General features: G+C 33.6%; 1 protein-coding gene across 1 annotated transcript; it reads left to right on the top strand.

The window, feature by feature from the left end:
- The first annotated feature begins 1,581 nt into the window (after positions 1-1,581).
- On the top strand, positions 1,582-2,813 carry LOC113737804 (CYC02 protein-like). The gene is made up of 2 exons (XM_027264975.2): positions 1,582-1,715; positions 2,240-2,813. The coding sequence occupies exons 1-2, from the start codon at positions 1,631-1,633 to the stop codon at positions 2,530-2,532; spliced, it is 378 nt and encodes a 125-aa protein (XP_027120776.1). The 5' UTR covers positions 1,582-1,630; the 3' UTR covers positions 2,533-2,813.
- Positions 2,814-12,355: the final 9,542 nt, after the last annotated feature.

Below are 12,355 nucleotides of genomic sequence, written 5' to 3'. Positions count from 1 at the left end.
AGTACACTTAGAGGTAGGAAACAAAACTAAGCTATACTGCAAAATTCTGAAGCGGCCCTTAAAGGAAGTCACCTTAGTGGTTGGAGGTTGCAATGCCCAAGTAAGAAATCCTCGGGTAGATAGCCGGAGTTTTGTTGGTCAAACATCAGATTTAAGGTATGGAAGTGTGATGGACCCATTTCTTTTGTTGATAAGAAATTATTAGCCTTGATATGGCATGCACTCTATTCTCTTGCAAAAAAAATTTATAGAAAATATGTCAAATCTGTTTAGTACCTTATCAATAAATATTACACATCTAAAATACACTTTAGAAATAAAAATATCTTTTACATCAAGAATGATAAATATGAATATCTTGTTAGCGAACCCAAACTTAAACTTGGACTTAAATTTGGGCACCGTTACTTTGGAGGTGATCTTATACGGTCTTTAACAAATAATTAGCCACTTAAGCCTCTTTTTTTTGGGGACTACACATGACAAAATGAGGAGTGAATCAGTTGCTTAGTATCTAAAATTTTCCCTCCATATAATTAGTTCAACCTGATTTAAGACTAAATTTTTTTACTATAGGAATGTTCGTGATTCAACAATGAAACACCATAGAAACTTATTTTGGGAGATTGTCCTAGAAGATAAAAAATGAGCAACCACCAATCAGAAAGTCGTACTCACATATCCAAATCGATTCAGTCTACTTAATTCACCAGCTTGGTATATTTCATCCGTTTTCACATTATAGAAAGAACAATAATGCATGGCATTATCCATCATAAATTGCTCATATAACAGCAAGATATTCATGGTGTGGACCTCAAATGACTCATCATGTCTACTGGCTACATTTCAAACATATCTTATGGCCAGAATGTTCATCTGATAAACTTAACGAGTTTATTCATGGTACCATACCATTCAATTAAAAAAGTTTCCGCCTTTTACCTTTTATAGATGTCAAGGAATATAGCTGATAACGCACTTTTGGCGGCAATCTTCCTTCACCCAATTAAAGATTTTCGGAGCTTAAAGTTCAGCTCCTAAAGCTCTTCTCCAAGGCTCACCAACCAACAGAGAAATTACTTTTAGTAAAGTTGTTAAATTTTGGCACCAGGTTTTGATGGTATCTTGGTAAGATTGGAAGATTATATTGTGCTTCTAAGATAATGTTTAAAAAAGCTATTTTAGTGAGGGCATTATGGTCAATTTCCCCCTGATGATATGGTTTGTTTGGATTGTAAGTTATTTGAAATATTTTTACTGTAACACTTTTTGTGATGTGATGTATATGAGATAAAAAGGTAATTGGGAAGATAAAAATGTATATTGGAAATTGTAATGATGATGTAAACAAATATATTTGGGAAAATAATCAGCTGTCCAAACAAACCCAAATAGGTCCCATCAACATCAGAAGGGAGCTCATTGTATTATTGGATATAACAAGGGTGCTAGTGAAATTATGAAAACCCTCAAGGGAGGTTTTTGAAATTAACCCTAAAATATTCATTCCACGCCAGGCGTGGTGTTCCCCCCTAGTTCCTATAAATAGGGCTGCAACTCCATGCACTTATCACTCTATAGCAATAATTTAGCACATTACTTACATTTTGAGTGAGCTTGTGATCAAATGGCATCTTCAAAAAATTTGCTCTTTCTTTTTGGTGTTCTCTTTGCACTTGTGCTCCTCATTTCCTTTGATGCAACAGCTGCAGGTATCTAGCCCCCTTTTTTTTATTTTCTTCCTTTTTTGTTTTTTTTGGCTGCACCTAAATACTCAAATGAATGGAGATTAGGAGACTCATTATTGGGATGTGAATTTTTGTGGAAGGCTATTTGTATATTATCAAGCAAGTCATATTAATGTGCTATTATCTTTTTCATTGTTTAGCAAAAGTAAATTTTGGTTGCTTCTATCAATGGTTAGTGGCACATCTGATTTTTCATGCATCCTTATAGTTTTGCTGTAAGGATACACGTTCCATAGTGTCACACTAAAGGTTAAACTAACGTCGAAAACCAAATTAAATGCTTCTAATTATAATTTATTGAATAGACTATTAAAGCAAAATAATTCATATCCAAGTCGCACTATCTTATATGCCTAGACTGTTTTGTTTAATCCATGGTATTCTTTTCTTTGCGTACATCTAGCAAATTTTCAGCCTAACCGGTCACCTAACGTTCGCAGCTTAAGATAAAGCTCCAAATATTTATGTCTCCATGTGTCTTGACACAGATCAGAAGAGCGTGAAATCCACTGGCGTCCACGATGCCAGTTCAGGTGAGGTTCATCAGGATAGCATAAGCGAAGATCGTTGCAGACATCGTTGCTGCCGCTGGCACCATGGACGCTGCCAAAGATGCTGTCGAACTGCTGAGGAGACCCCTGAAGCTACATCTGGAGATGAGGATACCGTAACCGCAGATCGTTGCAGACATCGTTGCTGCCGCTGGCACCTCCATGGACGCTGCCAAAAATGCTGTCGAACTGCTGAGGAGACCCCTGAAGCTACATCCGTAGACCCCTGAAGCTACATTCCGTAGATGAGGTCGAAAATTAATGCTAAATAAATAAGGGTGTGACACAGGATCCGTGACACCTATATTATTACCTTAGTATGCTATGGTTGATTTCCTATATGTGTAAAAGACTTGTGCGGCTTCTCTTTGAATTGGTGTAGAATCAACAGGGGAAGCATGCAATGAGTACTCAGTTCGAGTGCTCTTCTTGTGTTGTTGTCATGTTGAATAAATAAATCTACGTGATCATCTACTACAATTGATGATCTCTATCTCAGTTACATCAGAAACTTCTGTACCTTGTAAACTCTGGGATTTCAAATCCCCAACCTTTTATCCTGGGTGGACGGTGGAGGTGGTGACTTAATCAGTCAAGATAATGGAAGAAGTTGTGTTCAAATTTCCAAGGAGGAAGCACGGTTTAAAGCGGCGATTCCAGTCATAGTCTATGACGCATACTTTAAAGCATCTAGTATTCTAGAAATTGTAAAAAAAAATTATTAAAAAACTATGCTAAATAAAAATAACAATAAAAATAAGTAAAAGAAAATCACTAGAATGTACTATTTTTACCAATATAAAAGTGGTAAATATATATAATCACTCTATATAATGGCATCACAAACAAAATCAACATAGCTAAAGAGCAAATATGGCATCACAAGGACCAAAGAGCAAATATTTAGTTTCATAAAGGACAAGATCAGAAAGAAAATGGACCACTGGAAGACAAAATTGCTCAGCCAAGCTGGGAAAGAAACCTTGATGAAAGCAGTGACATTGGCTACTCCTACGTATGCTATGTCCTGTTATAAACTCCCTAGGAAGCTCTGCAAGGACATTAGCACCATGATGGCAAGATGTTGGTGGGGACAAAAAGAAATGAAGGACAAGCAACATTGGATAGCATGGGATAAATTCACCAGGAGCAAGGCAGAAGGTGGGATGGGATTCAAGGATATTCAAATGTTCAATAAAGCTTTGCTGGCAAAACAGGTATGGAGAATAATGACACAACCAAATCTGTTGGTAAGTAAAGTATTGAAGGAGAAATACTTCCCAGGAGGGTCTGTGCTAGAAGGAAAAGTGCCAAAGAATGCATCCTGGATTTGGCAAAGTCTTATGAGTGCCAGAGAGGTGATCAAGGATGGCTGTCAAAAGAAAGTGGGAAACGGAAAAGGCACTAACATCTGGGATGATAAATGGATTAACAATGGTAGAGATGGAAGGATAAGGACACAGAAACCAGAGGGCAGTGAATTGAAAAAAGTCTCACAACTCATGGCCCAACACAGGTGGAACAGAAATCTGATTTACAAGGTGTTTCACAAGGAAGATGCAGAACACATTTTGAGCATTCCAATAAGTTGGTCTGACCAGGAAGATAGCATGATATGGAAGCACAACAACAATGGTCAATACACAGTGGCAAATGGATACAAAATCCTGCAACAAAAGGAAATGGACAAAAAGGAAAAACGAAGCAGAGAGGAAGGATGCAGCTATCAACAAACAAACAAACAAGGAACTGTGGGAAGCTCTATGGAAGATGCCTATCAAACACAAAATGAAAATATTTGTGTGGAAATGCATCAACAATGGATTACCAGTCAAGGCTCAGATTTTCAACAGAACAAAAAAAGGAGAACCAGTATGCTGTGGGTGTGGAGAGAGTATGGAGACCATCGAACATGTACTACTGCAGTGCAAGAAAGCAAAAGAAATATGGAAATTTGCACTGGTACAGTGGGATGGACTTCAAGACCAAACTGGATGCTTCAAACAGTGGTGGAATATGATGATGAATGCAAGAGCTAGGAACGAAGGGGATGATCGCATAGCCTTAACAGTTAATGTGCTATGGCAGATTTGGAAAGCGAGAAATGCAAGAGTTTTCAACTCATTGCAAAAGGAGCCTTTTAAAGTAAGTGAAAAGGCAACTGCAGAATGGAAGGAGTACCTGGATGCAGTTCAACACAATCAGAGGAGGAGCACAGCAGAAACAAGAAGGCAACAGGAAAGTGGACAAGGGGAACAAGCAGACACGAAGGCGGTAACTCTGAAGCTTGCAATCCAACATCAGAAAGGAAATAGTTCCTTTGGCATTGGCATCACAGCCTTGAATGCTGCAAACCAAGGAATAGCAGCCTGGTCACTAAGAGAGAGATCATCAGGGAACAAAGATCAAGACCTGGCAGAGGCAGTGAGATTATGCATGGTCAAGGCAGCAAGGAAAGAATGGAGGAAAATCAACATAAGGTTTGAAAATAAAAACATGATGGCACAGTTCCAAAGAGGGAAAGCATGGAATATAGCGTTAGATGTCATTTTAGAGGATGTCAAGCAAATGTCATTATGGTTTCGAATGTGCTCTTTTGGAAGATTGAATGAAGACAATGATAGCTTATGCTATAGCTTGAGCAAAATTGCTCTGTTGAATTTTTGTGATTTGGAGTGGAATTATGCCACTTTGTAGTGCTAAATGCACTCTTGTAAAGATAGGAGCCTTTGCTCCAAAAGTGTAAAACTTTCTCAAGTTATAAAATTCTATCGTTTCGGAAAAAAAAAAAACAAAAACAAAATCAACATAGCACAAAACGCGAAACATAATTAGTGTATACATCAAAATCATCTTAGTAGCTCATGCTTCGTGATTACTGCTAAACATTTAAATGTAATTATTCATTAAAATCCATTTGCCATATATGGAAGATATAGCAAGATTACATGAATAGACTCTAGGAGATATCTAGTATAAATTAATTAATGAATGGGAAAATTTATCTTGAAAGGTTTAGCAAGGATTTTATTATTTTTCATTAAATATTGAATGAATTTGGGCTAATCTATTATATGAGTTGAGTAATTGATGAGATAAGTCTCAAGACTTCATCTGGCCCAAACTGCATCCTTACAAAAGAAATATGTAAAATGAATCCAAATTTCTAAACTTTAATTCGGACGTAACCATAATTAATTTGTTTTGACAAAATACACAAGGGCCACGATCAATCCAAAATGGAATTCAAATTTATTACCTAAATTAAGTATGCACAAATCTTAAAGAAAAAAATTAATCTAATTTATGTCAGGACCAACCCAATGACTTGTAGAGCAAAAATATGGTACCAATCTAACAAGAAAAAATAGTAACAGGCACGAGTTTGAGGCAAACTACGGCTGTAAAAAAAAATGGGAAAAAAAAACTGTAGTTGTAGAAAAGAAGAAGAACGAGAAAGGGAAAAATAACAGGAAAGAGGGAGAATTTTTGGTCTGATTGTTCAGATGTGATTTAATTGGGGAAGAAACATTTTTTTTTTCAAATTGAAATTATGCCCCTCAACTAACGTTCTTCTAAAATAAATTAAATGAATTTTTTAAAAGTGCAATTAAGCTCCTAAATTAACTTCTGTTACTTAGGAAGTAAGGGTAGTACGGAAATTTCAAATTTTTCTATTAATATTGATGGTTTATGTCCATATTTCAGATAATTTGAAATTCTCTAGGTTTTTTTTTTTTTTTTGAAGCATCTAGGTATTTTTAAATGATATAGGATTGAAGAGTTCCGTGTATTTTATACCATACTTTATTCACGTACTGATAAAGCATAATCATTCTGTACCGGTGAATACCACCATTTTTAGGCCCATTAAAAAAGATATATACGGGCCGGCTTCACTTATTTGGATGTTTCTCAATCATGACATCTCTGGGCGGATCCACTAGATTGTCACTTGTTTCAACATTTACCTTTCAACGAATTAGCTGATCTCAGGGCGGGCGCGGGTCGGGTATCCGTCCCATTCATACCAGCGAGTACCCTACGGGTCAATTATTTTTTTACCCTTACCCGTCTCGCATATCAGCGAGTACCCTATAATCGGGTACCCGCTGAGATAGGGTCGGGTCAACGGGTACCCGCCCCGCCCCATTTATCATTTAATTAAAAAAATGATTTATACCAATTTAATTTTATATTTTGCACATTCATCTAAGATTTAAGAAAAAAAAAATTTTTCTAAAAAAAGGTTTCCCACCAAGAAACAAGCATGTGAAGAAAATATAAGATAAAGGAAAAAAATTAAAAGAATTCGAAATTAATAAAAGTTTGAAACAAGTAGCACAATTTTTTATATATATGTTCCACATTAATTAAACTTTTTTCTATAAAATATAAGGTCATGACCTCTACAAATGAATCTTGTAAATAAACTATAGTCTCTCATATTTGTAATGCAATTTGTTCAATAAAATTATTTATTTAGTTCTTATTATTTTATAGTGTGTGTATAAAAATAAAAATAAAATAAAATATATATATGCGGGGCGGATCGGGTACCCGCGGATTTTTAATTATGTGACCATAACCCGCCCCGCATCTTAGCGGGTACCCGACCCTTTTTTGACCCGATCAAATAATAAAAATCGGATATCCTAATTTTCGGATCGGATATGACGGGTTTTCGGGTTAGCGGATAATTTTGCCCACCCCGCCTGATCTTCTAATTTGAATCACCAATAAGTTCCTTTACCATTTCCAAGACTAATTCACTCAATTAGTCTTGAATGATCAAGTTTTTTGAAAATGCAACTCCTCCGAAATTTTCTTGTGATGCCCGAAACGTTTATACTAAACAATAAATGGTGTGAATTTTCCTATTATAAATGTGGCGAGGAGTTTTAAATTAGACTCAAACTTCCGCTACTGCAAGTGTATAACACTACACTGAGAAACATAAATTAAATAAAGAAACAAACATGAAAGTAGCTGCTAGAATCGATTTTCTCTCTAAACATGCTAGATAAATGACCTGATAATCACAAATTATCACCTTGGCTAAGCATGGCATGATTTCTAATGTACGTGAAACCTACTCTCGTAGCAAATCAATTATTCCTATAACCAGTTCATGCCTACTTTTGTGGTTTTGAAATCAACTATTTGCTCATTAATTTCTAGAAAATTACATGATAAAAAATCACAAATGTACTCTTCTACTCTCGTGAATGAACTCTCTCGATTTAGCACTTTTTTAAACTAGTGTCAAATCTCAACTCTTTTTGATGATCTAATACAATTGGATAATCATAATTAATGACCAGTTAATCATGATTTTACAAATAAAAGTGCTAAATACTTGCTCACAACCAAGTTCATTTCATCCAACAACGGAGAGATTAAATCTACCTAGATATGAAACTTTAGAACAAAATAATGAAAATTAATGAAAAGACCAAACTCTTCCAAAACAAAATCCTCACTCACCTGGTAATAGGGACCAAAAAGAGTATATATATATATATATATAAGGCCAAAATCACATAGTATACTAATTTCATCCGTGAAAGTTACAAAACGTATCACCATAAATAAACTTAGAATCAAATGATAACCATATATAATGAACTATCTTAGACTGTATGAATGAAATTCATATATGTAAAAGGCAAACGTCATGAATTGCATCAACTAAAGTTGAAGATGTTCAATGTTGTAAATTTTATTCATTCAACATCCTATTAGATTTTCAGAAACAATTAATGTTTCACAAAAACAATATAAATACATTAACACGAAAGGACCATCATCTTGTAATCTTGCTAAACTTTAAAAAAAAAGGTTAAAATGAACAACCAGAAACTAATCAACTCTAGCACATAGGAACTGGAGGTAATGCAAAAAAGAAAAATTAAAAGAAGACTTTACTATCCTCTAAGATACATGCTTGGCTTAATCCTCAAAATTGAAATATAACAATAAGCAAATTGAAGCAAGGCATAAGAAAAACAAGTTGTAGCGAAGGTGACCATGCGAGATGAATGGCACAACTAAATGATTTTTTAACCATGCTTCTCAAGCTCTAGTTTACTCCAATTCTCTAAAATTGAATACTATATAATTTATTTGACTAAAATATATAGCCTGTTCTTTTTGAGAATGTTAAAAGCTAAATGGTCGGAATCTAATTAGGGTACAATGAAATTCAATATTGAGTAAAAAGAATCCATACCCTTGCCTTGACTTTTCACACTTCTCTAGTTTCACAATGTTCCCGCCATGTTGAGAAGTCCACAGTCTATTTATCCTCCTCGATCAGTTATTTCTTCACCTCTTACGTCCTTTTGGCAATAATACCCTAGAGTATTAACAAACCAAAATAAGAATTAAGTTTAAAAAAAAAAACAACAAATGATCAATATATAATAGATATAGTATTCAATTTTACCTGCATAAATTATGCATTGAATATAATTTTGCACCTATAAGAACCCTAGCAAATCCATCTAATTGATTGTTACCCAAAACTAATTTATGAGACAAAACATGATAAACTACTCTAATATTGATTAAACTATGTAGATTGATATAAGTATTTGGCAGGAGGGGGGCTACAAAGTTGTGTGGAATGAAAAATTTACAATAGGTCATGGATGAACTATGAAGAGTGAGAAAGAAAGATGAAAGTAACGGAGTTGTGTTACTGCTTAATACCGATATTGAAAGGCAAATCAGGTAATAAAAGGCATTCAACATTGTCTTATGTAGAGTTCATTAAAAGTGTTAAAACATGAGTGTCAGGATAAGTGGAGTTTACCAGCATCTATTTACCAAATATTTAAAATAGGATAAAGACCACGTCGTTTTAAATATACCTAGTAAACTGCAAAGTTCCGAATGCCATTATAATTTAGTAAACATGGCATTTGAGCAAAAGTGCTATTTATAGGTGTTGGCATAGGTTTTTTTTCTTGTAGTGTGGTAATGCATGAATGACAAATATACAAGCCTTTTGTTACTTAATTACATTCCTTCCTTTTTGAAGCAACTTTGCTATCAAGCTCCTCTTTTTCTTTTTCTTTTTTTTTTTGTATTTTGAAGCACCCTAATATTCTCATTTATAATTCAAATTACAAGTATGCGAATCAAGAATATTAACTATCACATCTTACTACCAATTTATCAAATAAATACATTACTTTTAAATTCACAGTTACTTTGTAAGAGTGAATCTTATGCTAATATGAAATAGTTATAGTTTGTTGTCTTATGTTATGTATTTGGTTGAGTATCTTGATTTTCAAAATATGATCAATATGAATGTAAAATAGTACCAAAAAGTTAAGAATTTTTTGGTTTGAAAATTACAAGTCAATATTCGTACATGTTTTCAGATAATCGATTTTGAAATAGGGTAACCAATTTCCTCAATTGTGATAGAAAACTCGAATAATAAGAAATATGTGCTTCAAAATATGGTGTAGCTTGGAAGGAAGTTAATCTTAAGTAAAAAGGATCCAATTGAAAATTATTGTTTATTTATGTACATTGTATGCTAGATTTTCAGCCCAAAAATTCAATGTAGGTATAGTAATGACCTTTAAAAGCCATGAATTATTGAATTTGACCCTTAGGCAATTCGATAGTGGTAAATTATAACTTTTATTGTCATTCTTAATTTAAATGATCTTTCTCCATATTTTAATAATAAAAAAAAAAGGTAGTGATTCTATAGATAGTGGATGGTTAAGGTTTGTGATAATCCATAAGATAATTGAGTAGGTTAACATGTTAAGACTTATAGGTGCCTATATATACCTAGTTATTGAAATCCCTGTGCCAAAAATCATATGGAAACTTCTACTACAAATTTAATCTTTAGTGTTTAGATGGTGTATTATTTGCGGTATTTGTTTAAAATTTAAAACCCTATTAGAAAAGCCCCCAAAATTAATTATCCCTTTCTTTTCCTAATGCTATCCTTCTACACAAACACTATCATTACTAGTAGTGCCACCTACAACACTCATGTTGGTATAATTTCCACTGCTTTTATTCCCTTATTGGTAGATTTGAATGAATAATTTCATACACACATGAAGCACGCACATTCATGCAAGTCACTTGCGTTTGGATAATGTATTATTTGGAGCATTTGTCTAAAACTATTGACCATATTAGTTGTTTTATAAAACTGTTGATACTTTTAGATTGTTTTTAAAATATTTTTACATTGTTTATGACCTATGATCCTTCTTTTCCTTCTCTTTTATTTTTCTCTCCACTTCACTACCACTTCTCCCTTACCCCCTTGATTTCCCGTCTTCTCCACTAATCACCACCTCTTTTCCTTCTCTTCCTCATTTTTCTCCCATTCTTCTTCCTTTCTCTCCCTTTTTCTCGCATCCCCTTCTCCTCTCTCTTTCTCTCTCTATCTCTCCTCTCTTTCCTTGTCACCTATTGTCCTTAACTATTCTGAACCACATTTGATTTAAAATGGGCAATTTTAGTTGAAAGAATATATTGTGAAATCTAGAGATAGTCACTCAAAACATAACATGAAATTTAGGAAGTAGCAAATCATAAGCTATTCTCACATTCATTGACCTACCACTGCTACTTCTTTCTTATTAGCACCAAACAATGCCGGCATTTTTTTTTCTGCCCACAATTGTAGTAATAATAGCAATCCAAATATATTCCAAATTATAGTCATGATCTTCCTTTTAGAACTACTATTCCAACTTTATCAGCTAACTCCACTCAAAAAAAAGAATCCCCAAAAGCACCAAGTTGGGGGTCCAATTGCAATAACAATGTCAAACTATTAAAATTTTGAATTTTAACAACTAGTTTTGTTATCACAATCAGCTGAAACCCTCATATTATAATTGATCATGGAATATTTAATTATAGGTATGCATATTACAAAAAAAAAAAAAAGGTATGGGTATGTATACTAAGTTACAATAGGTTTTGGATAATCTGTGGGAAGTTAGTTGATCTTAAAGAAGCCAAATAATAAAGTGATCTAAGGAACAATAATAATAATAATTTAGAAAAAATGTGACGGGTTTTAATTAACATAAATTGAACTTGGAGGACTCAATGTGTTTCGCGATAAGGCTAAGGACTCTTTTTGTCATTTACCCTTGAAATATTCCTGTATGTAAATATTAGGACGAAATCAATGAAAAGCAACAAGCATAATTGTTAGGATATAACAATCTGGATCATAACTAGGATCTAAATTTGGCATTAATTTATCAAGATTGATAGGATCATGAACCAAGTCATAGAATCCTAAGATCCTGGTACAATCCTACTTTTTCAAAAAATTAGGTAATAATTTTAGTATGACCATATCTTTGTGTAGAAAACTCGAAATTAAGTGCCATTTATTGCATTGCAAACCAGATTTAGAGGCTTTAAATCCATGTAAATAAATCACCCGAATTCCAAACCTACAAGATTGATGAATCTTTAAATTTGACTCATCAATGAAAAGCAACAAGCATAATTGTTTGGATATAACAATCTGGATCATAACTAGGATCTAAATTTGGCATTAATTTATCAAGATTAATAGGATCGTGAACCAAGTCATAGAATCCTAAGATCCTAGTATAATCCTACTCTTTCAAAAAGTTAGGTAACAATTTTAGTATGGCCATATCTTTGTGTAGAAAACTCGAAATTAAATGCCATTTATTGCATTGCAAACCAGATTTAGATGCTTTGAATCCATGTAAATAATCACCCGAATTCCAAACCTACAAGATTGATGAATCTTTAAATTTGACTCATATGTTTCACTAGAGTGAAGAGATAATTTTTACTATAGGTTATCACTTCAGGGTCAGGCTAGTACTTGTTGTCTTTATTTTGATAAATTAATATGGTTTAGAGTTTTTAGAAATGAATTAACTACTTTTGCTATGTCTAACTGGATAAGTAGTAGATTATGAATTTGAACCCAAAATACATGTTTTTAGCATAAATTTCTATTCTCAAGATTTTCTTTAATGATTTGTTTATTGTGTACCGATTTTT

Source organism: Coffea arabica, chromosome 3c, assembly GCF_036785885.1.
Source record: "Coffea arabica cultivar ET-39 chromosome 3c, Coffea Arabica ET-39 HiFi, whole genome shotgun sequence".
Classification (NCBI taxonomy): domain Eukaryota; kingdom Viridiplantae; phylum Streptophyta; class Magnoliopsida; order Gentianales; family Rubiaceae; genus Coffea; species Coffea arabica.
The sequence above is the reverse complement of the archived record's forward strand: the minus strand, read 5'-3'. Positions and strand labels throughout refer to the sequence as shown.